The 27,927-nt window shown below is 50.7% G+C and overlaps 2 protein-coding genes across 5 annotated transcripts; one reads left to right on the top strand and one right to left on the bottom strand.

Annotated features, from left to right (window-relative positions):
* Positions 1-414: 414 nt before the first annotated feature.
* cd99l2 (CD99 molecule-like 2) lies at positions 415-11,692 on the top strand. 2 transcript variants are annotated; one of them, XM_030338702.1, is made up of 9 exons: positions 415-802; positions 1,317-1,379; positions 3,026-3,115; positions 4,455-4,532; positions 6,640-6,708; positions 6,918-6,962; positions 7,641-7,760; positions 10,279-10,344; positions 10,465-11,692. In XM_030338702.1, exons 1-9 carry the CDS (start codon positions 745-747, stop codon positions 10,524-10,526), a joined length of 651 nt encoding a protein of 216 aa, XP_030194562.1. In that variant the 5' UTR covers positions 415-744; the 3' UTR covers positions 10,527-11,692. The 2 variants fall into 2 exon arrangements, with proteins under 2 accessions (XP_030194562.1, XP_030194563.1); XM_030338703.1 differs by lacking the exon at positions 4,455-4,532 and having other exon boundaries at positions 416-802.
* A 253-nt stretch (positions 11,693-11,945) lies between these two features.
* Positions 11,946-27,927, bottom strand: mtmr1a (myotubularin related protein 1a). Of its 3 annotated transcripts, none has more exons than XM_030338694.1 (18): positions 27,680-27,927; positions 26,255-26,339; positions 25,390-25,413; positions 23,990-24,056; positions 23,502-23,596; positions 22,947-23,054; positions 21,517-21,615; positions 19,395-19,478; positions 18,771-18,920; positions 17,801-17,989; positions 17,233-17,418; positions 16,495-16,653; positions 16,357-16,404; positions 15,364-15,456; positions 14,488-14,601; positions 14,110-14,153; positions 13,469-13,601; positions 11,946-12,570 (listed from the first exon to the last, which is right to left on the bottom strand). In XM_030338694.1, the coding sequence occupies exons 1-18, from the start codon at positions 27,769-27,771 to the stop codon at positions 12,412-12,414; spliced, it is 1,929 nt and encodes a 642-aa protein (XP_030194554.1). In that variant the 5' UTR covers positions 27,772-27,927; the 3' UTR covers positions 11,946-12,411. The 3 variants fall into 3 exon arrangements, with proteins under 3 accessions (XP_030194554.1, XP_030194553.1, XP_030194555.1); XM_030338693.1 differs by lacking the exon at positions 25,390-25,413 and adding an exon at positions 24,622-24,654; XM_030338695.1 differs by lacking the exon at positions 25,390-25,413.

Below are 27,927 nucleotides of genomic sequence, written 5' to 3'. Positions count from 1 at the left end.
AACCTCTGCTGGACTACTAGTTATCCCCATCACGACTCATTGCAATGGGTGCCCGGTCATTCAGCTGTTCAGCACCCTGGAACCCCCCCTCACACATAAAACAGGGAGACACCATTACAACCTTCAAGTCACAACTCAAAACTCACCTGTTCAAACTCGCACACAACGTCTAACTGATCACTGTCTTGATTGTTTGTTTGTTTTGTCTTGTTTTTGTTTTATTTGTTTATTTATTTATTTTTTATTATTTATTTTTACACAATGTCTTGTTTTAAAACGATTTATGATGACTTTATGCTCTGTAAGGTGACTTGGGTGCCTTGAAAAGCGCCTCTAAATTAAATGTATTATTATTTATTATTATAATAATGGATGAATTATTATGGATGAAGCGTGCAGGAGGTGTCCCGCGGAACGGGCTGCTGTTGGTGATGCGCTGTGATCCCGACATAAGGACCCGCCCTGCAGCCAGCAGCTCTTTGTGCTCAGAGCCACAGCCTGCTGCAGGACCATAGGACAGGGACCCGCAGCCCGCAGGACCCAGACCTTAGACCGGACTATAGCGCAGGGACCGGACCCGCAGCCCACCAGGACCCAGACCTTAGACCGGACTATAGCGCAGGGACCGGACACCAGCCACCACGGACCCCAGACGGACCCAGACCGGACTATCACCGCCCGTCCAGTTGGATCCATCAGCGTAACCTTCTCCGGTATCTGCGTCGCTCTCGTGGCTTCGACGCCATGGTGAAGTGCTCGGCATGGCGCCTGCTCCTCCTGCAGTCCGTCCTCACAGCGGGAGGTAGGGCGCTTATATCTGTTGTTTACAGCCTCGGTTGACTGAGGTGAAACCAAACCCGAATCAGAACCAGAACCCGATCGAGACTACTACCCCCTCCGAAACCATCACACCACCACACCCATCACACCACCACACCCATCACACCACCACACCCATCATAAGCATCAACTCCATCACCTCCATCAAACTCACCTCCACCACTTCCATCACACCATCACCATAATAAAGCATGGATGTTGTTTCAACAATTACAACTTTCTTCTTCTTGTTAGTTCACCCCTCAGCCAGTCCACTGAGACACACACACACACACACACACACACACACACACACACACACACACACACACACACACACACACACACACACACACACACACACACACACACACACACACACACACAAACAGACACACAGACACACAGAACTATGTCTATGAAGCCGTCTATTGATTACAAATCAATATCTATTGGTACTTTATTTTTCTTATTGGTTGTAATTCTTCTTGTGCCAGTCCTCTCTCAGGGTGACTTCAGCCTGGAAGACGCACTGGATCCCGATGTCCCGCCCACAGCTCGTGAGTAGAGGAAACTGTCAATCAAATCAATATGTTGTTATGGAACGCTAAAACCTTATAGCACTGTACTGTATAACCCGATCTTTAACGCTAAGATTACCTTATAGCACTATGTATAACCCGATCTTTAACGCTAGATTACCTTGTAGCACTATGTATAACACGATGTATAACTCTAACATAACCTTATAGCACAATGTATAACACCATCTATAACTCTAACATAACCTTATAGCACTATGTATAACACGATCTATAACCCTAACATAACCTTATGTATAACACTATGTATAACACTATGTATAACACTATGTATAGCACTATGTATAGCACTATGTATAACACTATGTATAGCACTATGTATAACACTATGTATAACACTATGTATAGCACTATGTATAACACTATGTATAGCACTATGTATAACACCATGTATAGCACTATGTATAGCACTATGTATAACACTATGTATAGCACTATGTATAGCACTATGTATAACACTATGTATAACACTATGTGTAGCATTATGTATAACACTATGTATAGCACTATGTATAACACCATGTATAGCACCATGTATAGCACTATGTATAGCACTATGTATAGCACTATGTATAGCACTATGTATAGCACTATGTATAACACTAACTGTGTAACACTATGTATAGCACTATGTATAACACTATGTATAGCACTATGTATAGCACTATGTATAGCACTATGTATAGCACTATGTATAACACTATGTATAACACTATGTATAGCACTATGTATAGCACTATGTATAGCACTATGTATAGCACTATGTATAGCACTATGAATAGCACTATGTATAGCACTATGTATAGCACTATGTATAGCACTATGTATAGCACTATGTATAACACTAACTGTGTAACACTATGTATAGCACTATGTATAGCACTATGTATAACACCATGTATAGCACTATGTATAGCACTATGTATAACACTATGTATAACACTATGTATAGCACTATGTATAGCACTATGTATAACACCATGTATAGCACTATGTATAGCACTATGTATAACACTATGTATAGCACTAACTGTGTAACACTATGCATAACACTATGTATAACACTATGTATAACACTATGTATAGCACTATGTATAGCACTATGTATAGCACTATGTATAGCACTATGTATAGCACTATGTATAACACTATGTATAGCACTAACTGTGTAACACTATGTATAGCACTATGTATAACACCATGTATAGCACTATGTATAGCACTATGTATAACACTATGTATATCACTATGTATAGCACTATGTATAGCACTATGTATAACACCATGTATAGCACTATGTATAGCACTATGTATAACACTATGTATAGCACTAACTGTGTAACACTATGTATAACACTATGTATAACACTATGTATAGCACTATGTATAGCACTATGTATAGCACTATGTATAGCACTATGTATAACACTATGTATAGCACTAACTGTGTAACACTATGTATAGCAATATGTATAACACCATGTATAGCACTATGTATAGCACTATGTATAGCACTATGTACAGCACTATGTATAGCACTATGTATAGCACTAACTGTGTACAGCACATAACCAGATAACGTTCGGATGTGTTCTCCTCCACAGGCGGCCGAACCACCAAAGCCCCGCCCAGCCTCCTGCCCACCAATCCCAAGGGGCGGGCCCCGCCCCCCCGACCGGCCACGCCCAGGCCCGGTGAGACCCCGCCCCCGGGAAGAGCTACTTCTATATGAGTTTGTGTGTGTGCGTGCGTGTGTGTAAGTGTGTGTGTGCGTGCGTGTGTGTAAGTGTGAGTGTGTAAGTGTGAGTGTGTCTGTTGTTGTGTCTGTCTGTCTGTCTGTCTGTCTGTCTGTCTGTCTGTCTGTCTGTGTGATTTATATGTAAGGCATGAAACATTCCAAACTATAATCGTTAGATGTGTACTAGGGTTGCCGCGGTATACGGTATTACCGGTGTTACCGGTGTTGAGTCCAACACCGATTACTCGGTGTTGGCCTCAACACCGATTTTTTTTTTGATTTTTTTTTGTAATAAAAAACAAATTCAGTAAAAATGAATAATATAATTATAATTAAGAAAATTCAAATGTGTAGAATGGGCCACAGTTCTGCTCTTTGCGGGAGAATTGGTGCGCCGAGAATTGACGTGATTCCTTACAAGACCGGTAACCATAGCAACGCCAGTAAACAAACCTCGCGAAGCCCAATCCCTACTGAGCTCCCCGCGCTACGGCCATCCGGAGGCGCACAGAGCTTTTGGACGTGATATTATGATATATAAAATTACATTATACTGTTATATATAGAAAGATATAAGACGCCCAGAATTGGCGCGCTGCCAGCCGCTGTCACCGAGTGTGAGAGGAGAGTTGACGGAGAAGATGGCGGTTGACCTATAGTTTCAAAGTTAATACCGTTTATACCGGTAATACCGGTGTTGACACGAGCGTATTACTCGGTGTGAAAATGTCCACACCACGGCAACACCGCATCACCACGGACCTATTTTACCATTATTAAAAAATCAAGAAAACCCTGATTCTGAAATGTGTATATATATAAATATTTATATATACATATATATTTATAAATACATATAAATATATGTAAACATTTATCTATATATATATAAATAAATATAAATATTAGAGTTAATGCGTTATTATCACGCTAATTTTAAAAGCCTAATATGTATATATATATATAGGTCTGATTCGTCGTCATTAGAAGAACGCACTAGCTTCAGAGGTCAACCGTTCTTGACCTCCGATTCTTCTGGTGGCCTCCAGGGGTTTGAGTGACAGCCCCTCCCAGCTCCTACCAGCTCTTCCCACCCGCGGCCCAGAGTCCTTCTGCTCTTCAACAAAGCGGCTCCTTTGCCTCCCCATAGTGTCTCCACGTTGATATGAACTGAAGTCTGATGCTCTGTGGGGGCTGTGTATGGATCCCACCACACCACTGCTCTCAGGTCTCCTACCATCTCTCCACCCAGTTACCTCCAGGATCTTCAACCTTTGACCTTTACATCTTTGCAGGCAATGACTTTGATTTGGCTGATGCCCTTCTGCCCAGCAATGACAAACCTGAGAAACCCAACAGAAAGAACCAGGGAGGTAGGCCCACCAGTCCATAGCCACCAGTAGAGCTCTCACCAGCCCATAGCCACCACCATTAGAGCTCTCACCAGCCCATAGCCACCACCACCACCAGTAGAGCTCTCACCAGCCCATAGCCACCAGTAGAGCTCTCACCAGCCCATAGCCACCACCAGTCGAGCTCTCACCAGCCCATAGCCGCCACCACCACCACCAGTAGAGCTCTCACCAGCCCATAGCCACCAGTAGAGCTCTCACCAGCCCATAGCCACCACTAGAGCTCTCACCAGCCCATAGCCACCAGTAGAGCTCTCACCAGCCCATAGCCGCCACCAGTAGAGCTCTCACCAGCCCATAGCCACCACCACCACCAGTAGAGCTCTCACCAGCCCATAGCCACCAGTAGAGCTCTCACCAGCCCATAGCCACCACTAGAGCTCTCACCAGCCCATAGCCACCAGTAGAGCTCTCACCAGCCCATAGCCACCACCAGTAGAGCTCTCACCAGCCCATAGCCACCACCACCACCAGTAGAGCTCTCACCAGCCCATAGCCACCAGTAGAGCTCTCACCAGCCCATAGCCACCAGTAGAGCTCTCACCAGCCCATAGCCACCAGTAGAGCTCTCACCAGTATCTCTCCAGTATCCCACCAGTGTCAATCTAGTGGCTCACCAGTATCTCACCGTAACTCATCCTCATCTCACCAGTATCTCTCCAGTATCCGACCAGTATCTCAGTCACCAGTATGGTCTTTGATAAATCCTATGTGATGGTCTGAGCTTCAGGTTGAGGAGGGGGGAGAACTGTTAGACTGCAGCCGCCATTTAACCCTCTGTGTCAGTGTTACATCACTTTGATTTAAAACTATTACTGCATTAGCTAATGTTAATGAATGGGGAATTATGGTACTGTTGTTGTAAAGTATAACAGAATAACGTTTTGTTCAGAACAGTGTAACATTGTGTTCAGTAGAGCTCTCACCAGCCCATAGCCACCACCATTAGAGCTCTCACCAGCCCATAGCCACCACCACCACCACCACCACCAGTAGAGCTCTCACCAGCCCATAGCCACCAGTAGAGCTCTCACCAGCCCATAGCCACCACCAGTCGAGCTCTCACCAGCCCATAGCCGCCACCACCACCACCACCAGTAGAGCTCTCACCAGCCCATAGCCACCAGTAGAGCTCTCACCAGCCCATAGCCACCACTAGAGCTCTCACCAGCCCATAGCCACCAGTAGAGCTCTCACCAGCCCATAGCCGCCACCAGTAGAGCTCTCACCAGCCCATAGCCACCACCACCACCAGTAGAGCTCTCACCAGCCCATAGCCACCAGTAGAGCTCTCACCAGCCCATAGCCACCACTAGAGCTCTCACCAGCCCATAGCCACCAGTAGAGCTCTCACCAGCCCATAGCCACCACCAGTAGAGCTCTCACCAGCCCATAGCCACCACCACCACCAGTAGAGCTCTCACCAGCCCATAGCCACCAGTAGAGCTCTCACCAGCCCATAGCCACCAGTAGAGCTCTCACCAGCCCATAGCCACCAGTAGAGCTCTCACCAGCCCATAGCCACCGCTAGAGCTCTCACCAGCCCATAGCCACCAGTAGAGCTCTCACCAGTATCTCTCCAGTATCCCACCAGTGTCAATCTAGTGGCTCACCAGTATCTCACCGCAACTCATCCTCATCTCACCAGTATCTCTCCAGTATCCGACCAGTATCTCAGTCACCAGTATGGTCTTTGATAAATCCTATGTGATGGTCTGAGCTTCAGGTTGAGGAGGGGGGAGAACTGTTAGACTGCAGCCGCCATTTAACCCTCTGTGTCAGTGTTACATCACTTTGATTTAAAACTATTACTGCATTAGCTAATGTTAATGAATGGGGAATTATGGTACTGTTGTTGTAAAGTATAACAGAATAACGTTTTGTTCAGAACAGTGTAACATTGTGTTCAGAACAGTATAATGTTGTGTCTGTTGTCTTCATGTTCAAGATATTTTGAAGCCTCTTGAGCTTTAACAAAAGTGTGGCTAGAGAAATTTAAATGATCCAATCCTCAACCATTTCCTCCACCATAATAAGTGTCTTTGTGTCCAACTGTCCTTCTGTTCAGGTGGGATATCAGACGACGATCTCTTTGGCCTCGTTAAGGATGAAGACTACAAACCAGACAAAGGCAAAGGTGATGAAGTGCTGAACATACTGAGAGGTCTTGAGTGTCCATCTAGGCTAACGAGGACATGGTAGAGAGTTGTGTCAGGCTTCCTTATCAACCAATGAGGCTCCTCTTGTATCAAGATCAAAGTCCCTAAATCAGTTTACATAATGCATGTAAACATAATGATAGAACAGACTCGACTTGGCTCTACTCTTTGTCCTGTTTATCACTAGGCAACCAACCCAGCGACGGAGAGAAAGGCCAAACCGATCTAACTGGTAACCTTTGCTTTACTGCTTCACTCTGTGTCTGCTGTGGTTTACTGTGTGTCTGCAGTGGTTTACTGGTTTACTGTGGGTCTGCTGTGGTTAACTGGTTTACTGGTGTGGTTTACTGATTTGATGTGTCTGCTGTGGTTTACTGGTTTACTGTGTGTCTGCGGTGGTTTACTGGTTTACTATCTGTCTGTCCGGGGGTTACTGGTTTACTGTCTGTCTGGTGTGGTTTACTGGTTCACTGGTGGGGTTCACTGGTTTACTGGTGTGGTTTACTGATGTGGTCTACTGGTGTGGTCTACTGGTGTGGTTGTCTGGTGTGGTTTACTGGTCTAATGGTGTGGTTCACTGGTTGTCTGGTGTGGTTCACTGGTCTACTGGTGTGGTTCACTGGTGTGGTTCACTGGTCTACTGGTGTGGTTTACTGGTGTGGTTTACTGGTCTACTGGTGTGGTTTACTGGTCTAATGGTGTGGTTTACTGGTCTACTGGTGTGGTTGTCTGGTGTGGTTTACTGGTGTGTTTCACTGGTTGTCTGGTGTGGTTTACTGGTCTACTGGTGTGGTTCACTGGTGTGGTTTACTGGTCTACTGTCGGGGTCCACTGGTTGACTGGTGTGGTTCACTGGTCTACCGGTTCGGGTCCACTGGTCGACTGGTGTCTTTGACTGCTTGTTCTCCAGGCTCCGGGGCCGAGGTGGGCACCATCGGCGGCATTGTGAGTGCGGTTGCCATGGCGCTGGTGGGGGCGGTCACCAGCTACATCTCCTACCAGAAGAAGAAGCTGTGCTTCGGGATCCAACGTGAGGAACCTTCTGGACTGAAGCTCAGTCTGACGTTATCACAGGAGGCCTGAGCGACTGACCGTTATCACAGAACGTTATCACAGAACGTTATCACAGGAGCCCTGAGTGACTGACCGTTATCACAGGAGTCTGACTGAACGTTATCACAGAACGTTATCACAGGAGGCCTGAGCGACTGACCGTTATCACAGAACGTTATCACAGAACGTTATCACAGGAGCCCTGAGTGACTGACCGTTATCACAGGAGTCTGACTGAACGTTATCACAGAACGTTATCACAGAACGTTATCACCGAACGTTATCACAGGAGCCCTGAGTGACTGAACGTTATCACAGAACGTTATCACAGGAGCCTGACTGAACGTTATCACAGAACGTTATCACAGAACGTTATCACAGGAGCCTGACTGAACGTTATCACAGAACGTTATCACAGGAGCCCTGAGTGACTGACTGTTATCACAGGAGTCTGACTGAACGTTATCACAGAACGTTATCACAGAACGTTATCACCGAACGTTATCACAGAACGTTATCACCGAACGTTATCACAGAACGTTATCACAGAACGTTATCACAGGAGTCTGACTGAACGTTATCACAGAACGTTATCACAGGAGCCTGACTGAACGTTATCACAAAACGTTATCACAGAACGTTATCACAGGAGCCCTGAGTGACTGACCGTTATCACAGGAGTCTGACTGAACGTTATCACAGAACGTTATCACAGAACGTTATCACCGAACGTTATCACAGAACGTTATCACAGAACGTTATCACAGGAGCCTGACTGAACGTTATCACAGAACGTTATCACAGGAGCCTGACTGAACGTTATCACAGAACGTAATCACAGAACGTTATCACAGGAGCCCTGATTGACTGAACGTTATCACAGAACGTTATCACGGAACGTTATCACAGGAGCCTGACTGAACGTTATCACAGAACGTTATCACAGGAGTCTGACTAAACGTTATCACAGAACGTTATCACAGAACGTTATCACCGAACGTTATCACAGAACGTTATCACATTAGCCTGACTGAACGTTATCACAGAACGTTATCACAGAACGTTATCACCGAACGTTATCACAGAACGTTATCACAGGAGTCTGACTGAACGTTATCACAGAACGTTATCACAGAACGTTATCACAGGAGCCTGACTGAACGTTACCACAGGAGCCTGACTGAACGTTACCACAGAACGTTATCACAGGAGCCTGACTGAACGTTAACACAGAACGTTATCACAGGAGCCTGACTGAACGTTACCACAGAACGTTATCACAGGAGCCTGACTGAACGTTATCGCAGAACGTTATCACAGAACGTTATCACAGGAGCCTGACTGAACGTTATCACAGAACGTTATCACAGGAGCCTGACTGAACGTTATCACAGAACGTTATCACAGGAGCCTGACTGAACGTTACCACAGAACGTTACCACAGGAGCCTGACTGAACGTTACCACAGAACGTTATCACAGGAGCCTGACTGAACGTTACCACAGCCCTGAGTCTGATCAAGGACTATGACTGAGTCCTGTGTGTCCTCAGAGTCTGACTGAGTCCTGTGTGTCCTCAGAGTCTGACTGAGTCCTGTGTGTCCTCAGAGTCTGACTGAGTCCTGTGTGTCCTCAGAGTCTGACTGAGTCCTGTGTGTCCACAGAGTCTGACTGAGTCCTGTGTGTCCTCAGAGTCTGACTGAGTCCTGTGTGTCCTCAGAGTCTGACTGAGTCCTGTGTGTCCACAGAGTCTGACTGAGTCCTGTGTGTCCTCAGAGTCTGACTGAGTCCTGTGTGTCCTCAGAGTCTGACTGAGTCCTGTGTGTCCACAGAGAGTCTGACTGAGTCCTGTGTGTCCTCAGAGTCTGACTGAGTCCTGTGTGTCCACAGAGAGTCTGACTGAGTCCTGTGTGTCCTCAGAGTCTGACTGAGTCCTGTGTGTCCTCAGAGTCTGACTGAGTCCTGTGTGTCCACAGAGAGTCTGACTGAGTCCTGTGTGTCCTCAGAGTCTGACTGAGTCCTGTGTGTCCACAGAGAGTCTGACTGAGTCCTGTGTGTCCACAGAGAGTCTGACTGAGTCCTGTGTGTCCACAGAGAGTCTGACTGAGTCCTGTGTGTCCACAGAGAGTCTGACTGAGTCCTGTGTGTCCTCAGAGTCTGACTGAGTCCTGTGTGTCCTCAGAGTCTGACTGAGTCCTGTGTGTCCTCAGAGTCTGACTGAGTCCTGTGTGTCCACAGAGAGTCTGACTGAGTCCTGTGTGTCCACAGAGAGTCTGACTGAGTCCTGTGTGTCCTCAGAGTCTGACTGAGTCCTGTGTGTCCACAGAGAGTCTGACTGAGTCCTGTGTGTCCTCAGAGTCTGACTGAGTCCTGTGTGTCCTCAGAGTCTGACTGAGTCCTGTGTGTCCTCAGAGTCTGACTGAGTCCTGTGTGTCCTCAGAGTCTGACTGAGTCCTGTGTGTCCTCAGAGTCTGACTGAGTCCTGTGTGTCCTCAGAGAGTCTGAATGTGGACGTGATGAAGTCAGAGGCCCCTGACGCCGTGGTGGCCACCGAACCACAAGGTGAGGATTATGGACACCGTTCACTCATTCATAACGGATGGTTGGTCCATTCAGGGGTTGGTCATAAAGAAGAGTTCTCTCAGATTATTTTTTTGATTGTAACTCAATTTCCTTCTCCAGTTCAACAGTCGCTGATGGAAACCAAGGCTGAGCGACCGCCAAGTGAAGACAACAACGTTTAACACACACACCCTCACACCGACACACACCGACACCGACACACACAGACACACACACACACACACACACAGACAATCAGCTCTGCTGACGTGGCAGTGCTCTCTGACAGACGTGGTATTATGGTTCAACTGCTGACTGGAGCTCATGTACATGTGGACGTAAAGGATGTTTACACTGTCAATAACAAGCAGCTTAATGGATTCTCAGAAAAAGGCAAAAGATAAATGGAAACAATCCAACACTGAATGCTGCTCACTTCCTGTTCCCAGGGGGAAGTCCCATTGCGTTCATTGGATGACTGCTGCTCACTTCCTGTTCCCAGGGGGGGGTCCCAGTGCGTTCATTGGATGACTGCTGCTCACTTCCTGTTCCAAGGGGGAGGTCCCAGTGCGTTCATTGGATGACTGCTGCTCACTTCCTGTTTTCAGGGGGAGGTCACAGTGCGTTCATTGGATGCGTAGTCTGTACACTGAAGTGGTCTTGGCTCTGGACCTGGTCGACAAACCCCCCAGGTCCTGGTCCACAGACTGCCCCCCCCCCCCCCCCCCCAGGTCCTGGCCCACAGACTAGGGCCACAACAGGGCCACCACAGGGCCAGGCCAGCCCAGGGCCAGGCCAGCCCAGGGCCACCACAGGGCCAGGCCACCGCAGGGCCACAACAGGGCCACCACAGGGCCAGGCCAGCCCAGGGCCACCACAGGGCCACCACAGGGCCAGGCCACTGCAGGGCCACCACAGGGCCAGGCCAGCCCGGGGCCAGGCCACCACAGGGCCCAGGCCACCACAAGGCCACCACAGGGCCCAGGCCAGTACAGGCTTCAACCTCACCAGTACATTTTACACATTGGACCTTTAAACAAGATGAACACGTTATAATAATAGATAGATAAAAAACTACTAACCTAAACTAACTAATGCATATAATCAAAGTATATGTGAGCCCAAACATGGGAGGTTAAATGTTGACTGCTGTCTACATCAACTCACATTGTTAACCAGAAAGATGGGATGTAGCCTGAACCCCTTAAAGATGGGATGTAGCCTGAACCCTTACAGGAGTCACATACTATTGTACCCAATAAAGATTGAATGTAGCCTGAACCCTTACTGGAGTCACATACTATTGTACCCAATAAAGTCTGTTGTCCAATTATTGGACCTATGTGTAGCATGTGTTATTGCATTGAGTTCTCTACTTGGCCAGTACAACCACTACACCAGCAGAACTACAGCTGTATTGAAACACCAGATTATACAAAGCACTGGTTCTCTTTAAGAAGTACAATTAGACATCAAAAGCACAGCCTATTAACGTAAACAACCAGTATGCCCAAGAGCATGCTGGGAACACACCCCAGAGGATGCTGGGAACACCCCAGAGCATGCTGGGAGCCCCCCAGAGCTGCAGTGGTCAGGCTCCATGTTGGTGAATCAGTGAATCATTTATTTAATAAATGGCAACATTTCAGAATCCACAGAGTAAACAACACTAATACTGTTGGAGGTGGACATCAGCCAGACATTAAGACGTGAGATAACAATAAGGTGAATCAAGAGGACGGCCCCCAAGGGGGATCAGTGAACTGAGCTGCGGACGCTGAAGGAGGCGGGGTCAGGGGTCAGGAGGAGCCTGACCAACCCTTATTCAGGGAACAGATGAATGTATGAACGGAACATGGATCCTAGCTGCCATGTAGGTTACACGTTGGAAACCTTTATTACAGTGGGAGTGGATCAAACACATGACCTACAGGAATACACACCAACAACTGGTGCAAACCGGTACAAACTGGAGTCAGGGGGAAACGCTTTCCCATAATAATAATATCAAACTAGAAACGTCCCGACATGAAGCCCATGTCCCCCCAGTGCAGGCGTCAGACGGGACTAAGTGCAGGTGGGGGCGGTCCGCAGAGGGGCGGCGCCCTGGTGGGGCGGGGGGGACGCCCGGTCACACAGAGACGCCTCCTTCTGCAGAGCCTCCACCTTCCTCTGCAGCTCCAGCTTCAGCCCCAGCAGCTCCTTCAGGCTCTGCTGCACGGGCATCTGGGGGGGAGGGGGAGGGAGGGAGGGAGAGGGAGGGAGGGAGGGAGAGGGAGGGAGGGAGGGAGAGGGAGGGTGAGGGAGAGGGAGGGAGGGAGGGAGGGAGGGAGAGGGAGGGGGAGAGAGAGGGAGGGAGAGAGAGAGAGAGAGAGAGAGAGAGGGAGAGGGAGAGAGAGGGAGGGGGAGGGAGGGAGGGAGAGGGTGAGGGAGAGGGAGGGAGGGAGGGAGGGAGGGAGGGAGGGAGGGAGAGGGAGGGGGAGGGAGAGGGAGGGAGGGAGGGTGAGGGAGAGGGAGGGAGGGAGGGAGGGAGAGGGGGGGGGAGAGAGAGGGAGGGAGAGAGAGAGAGAGAGGGAGAGGGAGAGAGAGGGAGGGAGAGGATGAGGGAGAGGGAGGGAGGGAGGGAGGGAGAGGGAGGGGGAGGGAGAGGGAGGGTGAGGGAGAGGGAGGGAGGGAGGGAGGGAGGGAGAGGGAGGGGGAGAGAGAGGGAGGGAGAGAGAGAGAGAGAGAGAGGGAGAGGGAGAGAGAGGGAGGGGGAGAGGGAGAGGGGGAGGGGGAGGGAGAGGGAGGGAGGGGGAGAGAGGGAGGGGGAGGGAGAGAAGGTTAGGAGGAGAAGGTTAGGAGGGAGGGAGGGAGAGAGAGAGAGAGGGAGAGAAGGTTAGGAGGAGAAGGTTAGGAGGGAGGGAGGGAAGGAGGGAGGGAGGGAGGGAGGGGGAGAGAGAGAGAGAGAGAGAGGCACGTCATCTGTTAGCAAAGCGTGAATGAAGCTGACCCTCTGTGTGTGGAGGGTGAACCCTAACTCTCACCAGGGGTGAGGGTGAACCCTAACCTCTGACCCCTGGGGAGGGTTAGGCTGAGGGTGAGCCCTAACCTCTGACCCCTGGGGAGGTGAGCTAATGGGTACCTGGGGCCTCATGCGGGGGTTCCAGCGGGCGTAGTAGCCGGTCCAGAGCTCCAGGTGTCTGGAGGAGGCCAGGGGGTAGAGGACATGGTGCTCCTGGTCCACGAAGAACGGGTTGGTGAACTCTTCTGGTTGGCTGGGCAGACACAATAGTTAGTAGGTTTCTGTGTGTCCCTCATCTAACCCTGACCTGTGTTAGCATCATGTAACCCTGGCCTGTGTTAGCATCATGTAGCCCTGGCCTGTGTTAGCATCATGTAGCCCTGGCCTGTGTTAGCATCATGTAACCCTGGCCTGTGTTAGCATCATGTAGCCCTGGCCTATGTTAGCATCATGTAGCCCTGGCCTGTGTTAGCATCATGTAGCCCTGGCCTGTGTTAGCATCATGTAGCCCTGGCCTGTGTTAGCATCATGTAACCCTGGCCTGTGTTAGCATCATGTAGCCCTGGCCTATGTTAGCATCATGTAGCCCTGGCCTGTGTTAGCATCATGTAGCCCTGGCCTGTGTTAGCATCATGTAGCCCTGGCCTGTGTTAGCATCATGTAGCCCTGGCCTGTGTTAGCATCATGTAGCCCTGGCCTGTGTTAGCATCATGTAGCCCTGGCCTGTGTTGGCATCATGTATCCCGGCCCTCCACCCTCACCTGTTGATGTACGACCAGAGAGACTTGGTTTTACTCTGCAGCTCCTGAAACGATTGAAGAGATGAATGTCACCGTTTGGTTTATTTTGATGAAATAAATGAGCACTATTAGCACTGTTAGCTTTGTATAAAATAGGGGCATTGACAATGATAATAAAACATTAAATATATGAAAACTGCTCATTCAAATTAACATTCAAATGAGCAGAATGTGTGAGTCCTGTGAGTGGACTAATGCTTCAGTGGGAGTTAGCAGAGTCAAGTTCAACACTAGTTAATGTTCTGTGTCACTGCATTTAACTACTGCATTTACAAAGCACTGCATGCGTCCCCAGTCCCAGAGGGTTAGGGTAGCAGACGGTCACAGAGGAGCACGTACCTGGGCCCCCTTCTCACGCTCACTGCTGCAGAGGAAGGTCCCAAACAGACAGCTGTACAGGTGGTCCAGCACGCTCACCAGGAACAGCTCGTTGAACTCAAAGGCTGCAGGGAACTGGGGCACAAAGAAGACTGTCTCTCCTCCAGACACACAAGACTGTCCTCCAAAGGACATAGGACACACACAAGACTGTCTCTCCTCCAAAGGACATAGGACACACACACAAGACTGTCTCTCCTCCAAAGGACTTAGGACACACAGAAGACTGTCTCTCCTCCAAAGGACTTAGGACACACAGAAGACCATCCGAAATCAGGTCCCATCTGGGGCCCCTCCATCAGAACCAGGTCCCACTGGGGGCCCCTCCATCAGAACCAGGTCCCACTGGGGGCCCCTCCATAAGAACCAGGTCCCACTGGGGGCCCCTCCATCAGAACCAGGTCCCACTGGGGGCCCCTCCATCAGAACCAGGTCCCACTGGGGGCCCCTCCATCAGAACCAGGGCCCACTGGGGGCCCCTCCATCAGAACCAGGACCCACTGGGGGCCCCTCCATAAGAACCAGGGCCCACTGGGGGCCCCTCCATCACAACCAGGTCCCACTGGGGGCCCCTCCATCAGAACCAGGGCCCACTGGGGGCCCCTCCGTCAGAACCAGGTCCCACTGGGGGCCCCTCCATCAGAACCAGGGCCCACTGGGGGCCCCTCCATCAGAACCAGGTCCCACTGGAGGCCCCTCCATCAGAAACAGGTCCCACTGGGGGCCCCTCCATCAGAACCAGGGCCCACTGGGGGCCCCTCCATCAGAAACAGGTCCCACTGGGGGCCCCTCCATCAGAACCAGGTCCCACTGGGGGCCCCTCCGTTGGTGTCCTACCTGTCGGGTCATCTGCCAGACGCAGTCGATGAACTGGACGAAGAGTGGAGAGCGCTCCGAGCTGGCGTGGTCCTCGTCTCCGTGACCAACCCGCTGAGGAGCACAGAGCAAGGTCACTACACAGCAAGGACCCTGGTCTCCTCTGCCCTCGTCTCCTCTGCCCTCATGTCCTCTGCCCTCGTCTCCTCTGCCCTCGTCTCCTCTGCCCTCATCTCCTCTGCCCTCATCCCCTCTGTCCTCATCTCCTCTGTCCTCAACTTCTCTGTCCTCATCTCCTCTGTCCTCATCTCCTCTGTCCCCGTCACCTCTGTCCCCGTCACCTCTGTCCTCGTCTCCTCTGTCCTCGTCTCCTCTGTCCTCATCTCCTCTGTCCTCATCTCCTCTGTCCCCGTCACCTCTGTCCTCGTCTCCTCTGTCCTCGTCTCCTCTGTCCTCGTCTCCTCTGTCCTCGTCTCCTCTTTCCTCGTCTCCTCTTTCCTCGTCTCCTCTGTCCTCGTCTCCTCTGTCCTCGTCTCCTCTGTCCTCGTCTCCTCTGTCCTTGTCTCCTCTGTCCTTGTCTCCTCTGTCCTTGTCTCCTCTGTCCTCATCTCCTCTGTCCTCATCTCCGGTCCTTTTCTCCTCGGTCCTTTTCTCCTCGGTCCTTATCTCCTCTGTCCCTCATCTCCTCTTTCCTCATCTCCTCTGTCCTCATCTCCTCTGTCCTTATCTCCTCTGTCCTTATCTCCTCTGTCCCTTATCTCCTCTGTCCTTATCTCCTCTGTCCTTATCTCCTCTGTCCTTATCTCCTCTGTCCCTTATCTCCTCTGTCCTTATCTCCTCTCTCCCTTATCTCCTCTTTCCCTTATCTCCTCTGTCCTTATCTTTTCTGTCCTTGTCTCCTCTGTCCTTGTCTCCTCTGTCCTTGTCTCCTCTGTCCTTGTCTCTTCTGTCCTTGTCTCCTCTGTCCTTGTCTCCTCTGTCCTTCCCTTATCTCCTCCATCCCTTATCCCTCACCGCGGTGAACTGGTGTCCGAAGCTGATCCACTCCTTCTCCACCAGAACCTGTAAACACCGCGACCCAAAGCCGTGTTAGGAAGATGAAGTGGTGTCCGGCGGGCGGCGGTTCGTGTGAACAACGTCAGTGTGTGTCACCTGGAACCCCTGCAGCGTGCGGTAGTAGCTGTCCAACATGAGCATGGCCAGCGCTGTGAGCTGGGGCGTGCGGTCCCAGCCGTCGCTGCAGTGCACCACCACAGACGTCTTCCCCGACTCCAGCCTGTCTGCGATCCGCACTGCTCCCGTGAGCAGCAGCTAGGGGGCGCCGGAGGGAGGGGACAGGGGGACGCCTTTAAGCACCAACCATACTCAGTGGGATGTAGGGTGATAAAGGGTTCATGTAACAGGGCTGAGGGCTCCTATAAGGGTTCATGTAACAGGGCTAAGGGGTTCCTACCCGGATGTAGGGTGATAAAGGGTTAAGGGGTTCACTATAAGGGTTTATGGGTTCCTAACCGGATGAAGGCTAATGAAGGGTTGGTTAAGGGGTTCCTATACCCTGATGTAGGGTAATAAAGAGTTCGTTAAGGGGTCCCCTATAAGGGTTAAGGGGTTCCTACCCTGATGTAGGGTAATAAAGAGTTTGTTAAGGGGTTCCTATAAGGGTTAAGGGGTTCCTAACCGGATGAAGGGTAATGAAGGGTTGGTTAAGGGGTTCCTATAAGGGTTAAGGGGTTCCTACCCGGATGTAGGGTGATAGAGGGTTAAGGGGTTCCTACCCTTATGTAGGGTAATAAAGAGTTTGTTAAGGGGTTCCTATAAGGGGTTCCTAACCGGATGAAGGGTAATGTAGGGTTGGTTAAGGGGTTCCTATAAGGGTTAAGGGGTTCCTACCCGGATGTACTCCAGCCAGTGCGTCTGGTGGACGGAGGAGTGCCAGGACGCCTCGTCGATGGTGGGGTACACCACCTCTTTCAGTTTCCTCAGAGACTCCCTCATCACGTGGATGTTGGGGATCTCCAGGAAGCTCAGCTCAACGTTCGGGTAGAAGCTCTCGCTCTCGTAGCCGCCATCTTTGGCCTGCTCAGAACATTTGGTCCCGAGGGATCCAGAGACACACAGATCAGGGGATGGACCGACGGGCCTCAGAGCTAGCAGGCTGCAGACTGCAGGAGTCTGAGACAGGGGAGATCCCCAGCAGACAGGTTGATCCTCCCTGGGGTTAGTGGGGTCCCTGGTCGTTAGTTAGAATGTATTGGCATCTAGCCATCAGACCTGGATGAACTAGATTCAGTGGTCTGAATCCAGGAGGTTGGCTGCCATGACCCTGATACCCCCTCAAGACCAGTCTCACTCTCCCAAAACACGGCATGCACAATTATAGAGGAGCAAAAACTAGGTCCAGAAAACAATAACTCTAACCGGATGAATGTGTTGTCCTCATGACCTTTGACCTTGGTACCTTGTTGGTGTCGGCCACGCTGCTCTGCCGCGCGTCGAAGATGAGGAGCTTGTGGGACTGGGCGTTGGCGTCCATGACCGTCTGCAGGAGGCGCTCGTCTTCTTTGCAGCGCCGGTCATGCGGGCCGACCAGCGGCTGGCCACAGCGCACGATGGTGGCCTGGGACTCAGGGTGGATCCACGACAGCACCTGAGGGCGAGGCTTCAGTTAGAGCTTTGGAGAGGAGAGCTTCAGTTAGAGCTCTGAGGAGAGCTTCAGTTAGAGCTCTGAAGAGCTTCAGTTAGAGCTCTGAAGAGGAGAGCTTTGGTTAGAGCTCTGGAGAGGAGAGCTTCAGTTAGAGCTCTGAAGAGGAGAGCTTCGGTTAGAGCTCTGGAGAGGAGAGCTTCAGTTAGAGCTCTGGAGAGCTTCAGTTAGAGCTCTGGAGAGGAGAGCTTCAGTTAGAGCTCTGGAGAGGAGAGCTTCAGTCAGCTCTTGAGAGCTTCAGTTAGAGCTCTGGAGAGGAGAGCTTCAGTTAGAGCTCTGGAGAGGAGAGCTTCAGTCAGAGCTCTGGAGAGCTTCAGTTAGAGCTCTGGAGAGGAGAACTTCAGTTAGAGCTCTGGAGAGGAGAGCTTCAGTTAGAGCTCTGGAGAGGAGAGCTTCAGTTAGAGCTCTGGAGTGGAGAGCTTCAGTTAGAGCTCTGGAGAGGAGAGCTTCAATTACAGCTCTGGAGAGGAGGGCTTCAGTTAGAGCTCTGGAGAGCTTCAGTTAGAGCTCTGGAGAGGAGAGCTTCAGTTAGAGCTCTGAGGAGAGCTTCAGTTAGAGCTCTGGAGAGCTTCAGTTAGAGCTCTGGAGAGCTTCAGTTAGAGCTCTGGATAGGAGGGCATCAGTTAGAGCTCTGGAGAGGAGGGCTTCAGTCAGAGCTCTGGAGAGGAGAGCTTCAGTGAGAGCTCAGGAGAGCTTCAGTTAGAGCTCTGAGGAGAGCTCCACCCACCGGGATGCGGTGCTTGGCCCTGAAGGCGGCGACCCGGCGCAGGTCGTCCTCGGGGATGCAGGTGGGGACGACCAGGAGGGAGGGGTAGGTGTCACACAGCTGGTAGCTGCTGTTCACCCGGCTGAGTGCCCAGCTCTCGTTAGGCAGGCCCTGAGGACACACACAGCACCATCACCACTACACCATCACCACTAGACACAGCACCGTCAGCGCTAGACACAACACCATCACCACTACACACAGCGCCATCACCACTACACACAGCACCATCACCACTACACCATCACCACTACACACAGCACCATCACCGCTACACACAGCACCATCACCACTACACACAGCACCATCACCGCTACACACAGCACCATCACCACTACACACAGCACCATCACCACTACACACAGCACCATCACCACTACACACAGCACCATCACCACTACACACAGCACCATCACCACTACACACAGCACCATCAGCACCATCACCACTACACACAGCACCATCACCACCTACACCACGAGATACTAGAAAATGATATTATATACTGAATTAAAACTGTTGATTCAGCGCTGATTTATTAAGAATGTTGAGTGTTAACTTCTAACAGGCCGGGATGGAACTCACCTGTCTCTTGTATTCCATCACAGGGTCGTAGACCGTCCATCCGTTGACAGGAAAGTCCTCCTGGTACTGGAACGCAAACAGAGCCTGCGCAGGAACCAACACTGTGAGCATTATCCTCCAGATCTATGAACCAACACTGTGAGCATTACCCTCCAGATCTATGAACCAACTCTGTGACCATTATCCTCCAGATCTATGAACCAACACTGTGAGCATTATCCTCAGATCTATGAACCAACACTGTGAGCATTATCCTCAGATCTATGAACCAACACTGTGAGCATTATCCTCCAGAACTATGAACCAACACTGTGAGCATTATCCTCCAGATCTATGAACCAACACTGTGAGCATTATCCTCCAGATCTATGAACCAACACTGTGAGCATTATCCTCCAGATCAATGAACCAACACTGTGACCATTATCCTCCAGATCTATGAACCAACACTGTGAGCATTATCCTCCAGAACTATGAACCAACACTGTGAGCATTATCCTCAGATCTATGAACCAACACTGTGAGCATTATCCTCCAGAACTATGAACCAACACTGTGAGCATTATCCTCCAGAACTATGAACCAACACTGTGAGCATTATCCTCCAGAACTATGAACCAACACTGTGAGCATTATCCTCCAGATCTATGAACCAACACTGTGAGCATTATCCTCAGATCTATGTTTACTATCAAATCAAAGGCCCCTGCAGTGGGGGAAGGCGTACTGGTAGTTCACTATGACTCACCAGTGGACTGGTAGTTCACTATGACTCACCAGTGGACTGGTAGTTCACCAGTGGACTGGTAGTTCACTATGACTCACCATTGGACTGGTAGTTCACTATGACTCTAAAGTGGACTGGTAGTTCACTATGACTCACCAGTGGACTGGTAGTTCACCAGTGGATTGGTAGTTCACCAGTGGACTGGTAGTTCACTATGACTCACCAGTGGACCGGTAGTTCACCAGTGGACCGGTAGTTCACCAGTGGACCGGTAGTTCACCAGGACTCACCAGTGGACTGGCAGTTCACCAGTGGACCGACAGTTCACCAGTGGACCGGTAGTTCACCAGTGGACCGGTAGTTCACCAGTGGACCGGTAGTTCACCAGTGGACCGACAGTTCACCAGTGGACCGGTAGTGGACCGGTAGTTCACCAGTGGACCGGCAGTTCACCAGTGGACCGGCAGTTCACCAGTGGACCGGCAGTTCACCAGTGGACCGGCAGTTCACCAGTGGACCGGCAGTTCACCAGTGGACCGGCAGTTCACCAGTGGACCGGCAGTTCACCAGTGGACCGGCAGTTCACCAGTGGACCGGCAGTTCACCAGTGGACCGGCAGTTCACCAGTGGACCTGAAGTTCACCAGTGGACCGGTAGTTCACCAGTGGACCGACAGTTCACCAGTGGACCGGTAGTTCACCAGTGAACCGGCAGTTCACCAGTGGACCGGCAGTTCACCAGTGGACCGGTAGTTCACCAGTGGACCGGTAGTTCACCAGTGGACCGGCAGTTCACCAGTGGACCGGTAGTTCACCAGTGGACCGGTAGTTCACCAGTGGACCGGTAGTTCACCAGTGGACCGGTAGTTCACCAGTGGACCGGTAGTTCGCTTGGACTCACCAGTGGACCGGTAGTTCACCAGTGGACCGGCAGTTCACCAGTGGACCGGCAGTTCACCAGTGGACCGGTAGTTCACCAGTGGACCGGTAGTTCACCAGTGGACCGGTAGTTCACCAGTGGACCGGTAGTTCGCTGGGACTCACCAGTGGACCGGTAGTTCACCGGTGGACCGGTAGTTCACCGGTGGACCGGTAGTTCACCGGTGGACCGGCAGTTCACCGGTGGACCGGCAGTTCACCGGTGGACCGGCAGTTCACCAGTGGACCGACAGTTCACCAGTGGACCGACAGTTCACCAGTGGACCGACAGTTCACCAGTGGACCGGTAGTTCACCAGTGGACCGGTAGTTCACCAGTGGACCGGTAGTTCACCAGTGGACCGGCAGTTCACCAGTGGACCGGTAGTTCACCAGTGGACCGGTAGTTCACCAGTGGACCGGTAGTTCACCAGTGGACCGGTAGTTCACCAGTGGACCGGTAGTTCGCTGGGACTCACCAGACCCTTGCAGAGGGGAAAGGCGTACCGGGCCAGCAGGTCCACCAGCTCAGGTTGGTCCGCCTCCTTCTTGTAGGCAAACCTGAGACTCCTCATGTCCTGAGACGGAATGAAGACAGATCATCATATCACAACACCTTAGTCCTATCACCTTAGTTCTAACCTTAATTCTAACACCTTAATTGTAATGCCTTAATCCATCAGACCGTGCCTTAAGGAGCCTCTTCTTGTGGGACAGGTGTCACCTCTTGTGAAGACATGAAGAGTGTGTCTCCATACCTTACAGACCAGTTCAGACCTGGGTCCCAGTTCCTTACAGACCAGTTCAGTCCTGTGTCACAGTACCTTCCAGACCAGTTCAGTCCTGTACCTTACAGACCAGTTCAGTTCTGTGTCACAGTACCTTCCAGACCAGTTCAGTCCTGTACCTTACAGACCAGTTCAGTCCTGTGTCACAGTACCTTCCAGACCAGTTCAGTCCTGTACCTTACAGACCAGTTCAGTCCTGTGTCACAGTACCTTCCAGACCAGCTCAGTCCTATATCTTACAGACCAGTTCAGTCCTGTGTCACAGTACCTTCCAGACCAGTTCAGTCCTGTACCTTACAGACCAGTTCAGTCCTGTACCTTCCAGACCAGTTCAGTCCTGTACCTTACAGACCAGTTCAGTCCTGTACCTAATGGCGCATTTCCACCACCGGATGTGCTTCGGCCCAGCAGGCCTAAGCTCAGTGGTGAAGGTGCGGTTTGTCCAGCTGAGTTACGGCTCACGTTTCAACCGTGGACAGTAGCCTTATGGTAGGGCGGGGTTTAGGCCGGATGGCGATAGCCGCGGCATCTACATAAGCATTGTGACCTCATAGCAGCCCAACACAGAGTAGCCTGCTAATAAATCCAAGGAAAAAGAAGAACGCGATGAACAAAGAGCAGCAATGTAGGACATCAAAGAAGGACATCAAACTTTTGCGCAACATTTTCTTCAATAAACGAAGCTTTCGCCGTTGGCCAGAAATACCTCGTGGGTACTGTGGTTGTTCGTTATTATCCCCGTCGCACAGAAGTGCTGATTCTGTCGACCAATCAACGGATGGCGTGTGTAGCTCGAACTTGTTGGCACCCTTTCCGAGGTCTCAGTAACCCAACGGAGGAGTACTGTGAGATAAGTACGGCTCAATACGGCTCGATCCGGATCCCGCCCACTTTTGGCGGGTTTAACGCGACCCGTGCCGCACCTTTGCATACCGAACCGACCTGCACACACCGGTGGAAATGCACCATTACATACCAGTTCAGTCCCGTACCTTACAGACCAGTTCCCGTCCTGGACTGGTTCATACCTTACCGCCCCCGTCCTGGACTGGTTCATACCTTACCGCCCCCGTCCTGTACTGGTTCATACCTTACCGCCCCAGTCCTGTACTGGGTCGTACCTTACAGACCAGCTCCAGGCCCCTTGAGTCCTCTCCGTGGCTCTGCACGTTGATGGTCTCCAGTCTGCTGATGGCCCCCAGGTTCACATCCAGGAAGAACGGGGGCTCCTGAGTGCAGGCAGAGAGACATCAGCAGACCCAAACATGCACTTCAGTTCCAGCTTTGATGGAGGGTTGACCATGGAGATATCCACGTTATAAAGAGGGATCAAAGTGTTTCTGCCCACAGAAGCATTGTTCTCTGAGTGAATAATGTACCGGTCAGCAGTATTTAAGATAATGACCTGTGTGATAATGACCTGTGTGATAATGACCTGCAAGATAATGACCTGTAAGATAATGGAATGTGTGGTAATGACGTGTATGATAATGAGTTGTATGATAATGACCATTATTATAATGAGGTGTATGATAATGACATGTATAATGAGTTGTATGGTAATGAAGTATGATAATGACGTGTATGCCAATGATTTCCATGCTAATTATGTATATTTTAAAGCTGTGTAAGATAATGACTTGTAGGGTAATGATGTGTATGCTAATGACGTGTACCCTTTCCAAGCTGTTGAAGTACAGCTTGTAGTCTGTCAAGGTCAACATCCCGGTCACCAAACCGCTGAATGGACAGATATACATGACATCTTGAGCTGTGAACACACACACACACACACACACACACACACACTTATTGATTTTTATATATATTATATTATATTGGGTTTTAAATCAAGCTCTCCTCTCTTAGTTGTTAAGGAGGAGTGAGGAGGGGTGAGGATGAGGAGGAGTGAGGAGGGGTGAGGATGAGGAGGGGTGAGGAGGGGTGAGGATGAGGAGGGGTGAGGAGGGGTGAGGATGAGGAGGGGTGAGGAGGGGTGAGGACGAGGAGGGGTGAGGATGAGGAGGGGTGAGGATGAGGAGGGGTGAGGAGGGAGGAGGAGGGGTGAGGATGAGGAGGGGTGAGGATGAGGAGGAGGGGGGAGGAGGGGGAGAAGGGAGGAGGGGGGAGGAGGGAGGAGGAGAAGGGAGGAGGGTCTCCTCACCACGGAGCTGGACCGACTCTCCGGTTACCAAGGCAACGTCCTTCAACTGAACCTGGACCTGAAACTTCTGTGCAAACAAAGAGCGGTCAGAGAAGAGGAGCGGCCCACGGTCCGATCCCCCGGACCCCCCCCGGACCAGACCTCAGTATGGCCCCAATGGCCCCTGGACCCCCCCCGGACCAGACCTCAGTATGGCCCCAATGGCCCCCGGACCCCCCCTGGACCAGACCTCAGTATGGCCCCAATGGCCCCCGGACCAGACCTCAGTATGGCCCCAATAGTAATTTCATTGGCTTCAAAGTCCAACTATTGTCGAATATTTAGTTTGGGCAGTTTCTTGTAATTCACTTTCTCATGTGATTTTGATATTGATGCATCATGGATTACAAACAATGTTCGGAATCCAATGATCTGTAATCCCTTTGGCCGAGTGCTCCGTCATGAAGCACTCGTCTGGAGGGTCAAGCTAACGTTATGACGTTAACGTTAGCTTGAGGAGACATCAGGGTTCAGCTTTCAGAGGAGAGCGCACTGTTTGTGTGTTAATGGTGCATAGCAAACATAGCGTACAGGGTTAAGCAAATCACTTTAGAAAGAGAAAGAACAAAGGTATTCTTAAAGTATTTGATAACCTCTGGGTCGTCCTGAGCGGCGCCGTCAGAGTCCTGAAGACGTAGGAGGCGGGGAGTTATGTGAAGAGGAAATGACAGAAAGGGGTAGAGATCAATATTAGGAAAGAGATTAAAAGACATTGAAAGTCAAATCATGATGAAAAAGATGGCGGAAGGAAGGAAGTGGAGGAAGTTCTTCAATTAGCGTGGGGCTAGCAGACATAAGCAAGAATGGGGCTTGCACCCCGGAGGTCAAAGGTCAGACAGAAGGTTCTCGGGGGCTGACCCCTCAACATGGGAGAGCTGCGCTGGGACTTCAGAAAGGTCTCAGTTACGCTAAACCCTCATTTGAATGATTCAGGGAAATTAACCCGAATTGGGTGATTAGAAACATTATTTTAGTGTTACTCAAATAGTGTTAGCTACAAGCAGCTCCACTAGCTAGTGTTAGCTACAAGCAGCTCCACTAGCTAGTGTTAGCTACAAGCAGCTCCACTAGCGAGTGTTAGCTACAAGCAGCTCCACTAGCTAGTGTTAGCTACAAGCAGCTCCACTAGCGAGTGTTAGCTACAAGCAGCTCCACTAGCTAGTGTTAGCTACAAGCACCTCCACTAGCTAGCGTTAGCTACAAGCAGCTCCACTAGCTAGTGTTAGCTACAAGCAGCTCCACTAGCTAGTGTTAGCTAAAGGAGCTACACTAGCTGGTGTTAGCTACAAGGCCTTCTTACAGCCGAGAAATTCAGAAGGAGGTGGCGGACGAGAAGCATGTTCAGGGACTGGAATTCTTACCCTCAGATTCGGTCTCTTGGAAACCTGAACACCCAACCATAAACAGAAAATGGGAAGGCATGAAGTACACACTAGGAACACCGGGAGCGTTCTGCAGCTCCATGACGGGGGAGATCAACAGAGTTCGTCTCCTCCAGCCCTATGGGACTAAAGGACCGGCCCTATGGGACTATAGGACCGGCCCTATGGGACTAAAGGACCGGCCCTATGGGACTATAGGACCGGCCCTATGGGACTATAGGACCGGCCCTATGGGACTATAGGACCGGCCCTATGGGACTAAAGGACCGGCCCTATGGGACTAAAGGACCGGCCCTATGGGACTAAAGGACCGGCCCTATGGGACTATAGGACCGGCCCTATGGGACTATAGGACCGGCCCTATGGGACTAAAGGACCGGCCCTATGGGACTATAGGACCGGCCCTATGGGACTAAAGGACCGGCCCTATGGGACTAAAGGACCGGCCCTATGGGACTATAGGACCGGCCCTATGGGACTATAGGACCGGCCCTATGGGACTAAAGGACCGGCCCTATGGGACTATAGGACCGGCCCTATGGGACTATAGGACCGGCCCTATGGGACTAAAGGACCGGCCCTATGGGACTATAGGACCGGCCCTATGGGACTATAGGACCGGCCCTATGGGACTATAGGACCGGCCCTATGGGACTAAAGGACCGGCCCTATGGGACTATAGGACCAGCCCCCCTTTGGACCGGCCCCCTTTCGGGGCGGCCCCCTTTGGGACCAGCCCCCTTTGGGACCAGCCCCCTTTGGGACCAGCCCCCTTTGGGACCAGCCCCGGGGGAGGAGCCACCAGGGTGTGGGAGGAGCCACAAGGGTGTGGGGAGGAGCCTACCTTGCTGAGGGCGGGATCAGAGATCTGCGTGGAGATGGTGGCGGCGATGAGCTGCTTGCACCACTCCACATGGGAGCCTGCGGGGCTGAGAGAGGAACAGGGTGGTTCGTACTGCCCCAGGGGCATTAGTGACAACACATGTTAACCTTCAACCGGTTAACAGGGTGGTTCGTACTGCCCCAGGGGCATTAGTGACAACACATGTTAACCTTCAAACGGTTAACAGGGTGGTTCGTACTGCCCCAGGGGCATTAGTGACAACACATGTTAACCTTCAACCGGTTAACAGGGTGGTTCGTACTGCCCCAGGGGCATTAGTGACAACACATGTTAACTTTCAACGGGTTGCCCCAAAATGCTGCTGTGATACCTTTGCCAGATTCGTAAATTTGTGATTTTGTTAGAATTGTCGTTATCTAATTATTACACAACGTTGCATCTTACATATCGATTTATTGTCAGAGTAACAAAGATCATTTATTCGCCAGATGAGCAGTGATGGGGAACACATATCTGGACCAAACCCGACATCTAATCATCATGACTGACAGCTGTCAATCTAACCATCATCAGGACTTCTCAGTGACTGACAGCTGTCACTCTAACCATCATCAGGACTCCTCAGTGTTGTGTTACCAGGGTGATGTTTAATATTGTTGTTACCATGGGGATGTATAATACTGTTGTGTTACCAGGGTGTAGTATAATACTGTTGTGTTACCATGGGGATGTATAATACTGTTGTGTTACCAGGGTGTAGTATAATACTGTTGTGTTACCAGGGGTGTAGTATAATAATGTTGTGTTACCAGGGTGTAGTATAATACTGTTGTGTTACCAGGGGTGTAGTATAATACTGCTGTGTTACCAGGGTGTAGTATAATACTGTTGTGTTACCAGGGTATAATAATAGTAGCATAATAGTATAATGCTGTTCCAGTCAAACAGCGTCGAGCTGAAACAGCCAATTGAATCAGAACGGTTTGGTGCATCCCTACCAAACTAGGGGGGGTTAAGAGGAAAAAACACTGAATAAAGGTCCTATTTCTTCGATAAAGTTGTTCTATTAATATGTTATATTTTTCTATTAAGTCGAGTGGGTTGTATTAAGAGTTAGCCCTAAATAGCGGAGGTTTGAAATAAGTTCGGAAACACATTCATAGCCGAGCAGTGAAGTGATGCGGAAGGAGATTTGGTCCCGATGAACCTCCGACCGGAGATCAGTCTGGGGTCTGAGACTCTCTCCTGGTTGCCCACCGACCGGAGACCAGTCTGGGGTCTGAGACTCTCTACACCGTGTTAAGATGTTCTCTGGAAACCAAGCTGACCCAGCCCCACAGGCATTAATATGAGCTGTTCTCTGGATGAAACCAGTGCGATCATGCACAAAATACTGCGGCTACATAGTTTGAGGCGGTCCCTCACCTGTCCAGAGCCTCCCCTGGGGCCCGAACGGACGGTCTCCTGGGGTCTCCGGCCTTCTTCGGCCCGTCGGGCCCTGCGGGATGTTTTTCCATCAGATCGAAGAACCCTTCATGTGTTAAAGAACCGAGAGGTTTCAGAGTTGGTACCCGATGTGAGCGATCATAGAGCAGATACCAACAGCGGAGGGTTTCTGTGCATAAAGGCAGATGGTACTTCCGCCCTCTCGCTGGTACTTCCGCCCTCCCTCA

The sequence above is a fragment of the Gadus morhua genome, chromosome 17, assembly GCF_902167405.1.
Source record: "Gadus morhua chromosome 17, gadMor3.0, whole genome shotgun sequence".
NCBI classification, from domain to species: domain Eukaryota; kingdom Metazoa; phylum Chordata; class Actinopteri; order Gadiformes; family Gadidae; genus Gadus; species Gadus morhua.
The sequence above is the reverse complement of the archived record's forward strand: the minus strand, read 5'-3'. Positions and strand labels throughout refer to the sequence as shown.

What these genes read in the sequence shown, in the direction of transcription:
- cd99l2 (XM_030338702.1), top strand. Translation starts at nt 745, where the DNA reads ATGGTGAAGTGCTCGGCATGGCGCCTGCTCCTCCTGCAGTCCGTCCTC. An exon ending in CGATGTCCCGCCCACAGCTC is followed by an intron (nt 1,380 to 3,025) that starts GTGAGTAGAGGA and finishes TCTCCTCCACAG; the next exon opens with GCGGCCGAACCACCAAAGCC. An exon ending in CAACAGAAAGAACCAGGGAG is followed by an intron (nt 4,533 to 6,639) that starts GTAGGCCCACCA and finishes CCTTCTGTTCAG; the next exon opens with GTGGGATATCAGACGACGAT.
- mtmr1a (XM_030338693.1), bottom strand. Translation starts at nt 27,771, where the DNA reads ATGGAAAAACATCCCGCAGGGCCCGACGGGCCGAAGAAGGCCGGAGAC. An exon ending in TTCCCCTCTGCAAGGGTCTG is followed by an intron (nt 19,479 to 21,516) that starts GTGAGTCCCAGC and finishes GTTCCTGCGCAG; the next exon opens with GCTCTGTTTGCGTTCCAGTA. An exon ending in GGGCCAAGCACCGCATCCCG is followed by an intron (nt 17,990 to 18,770) that starts GTGGGTGGAGCT and finishes CCTCGCCCTCAG; the next exon opens with GTGCTGTCGTGGATCCACCC.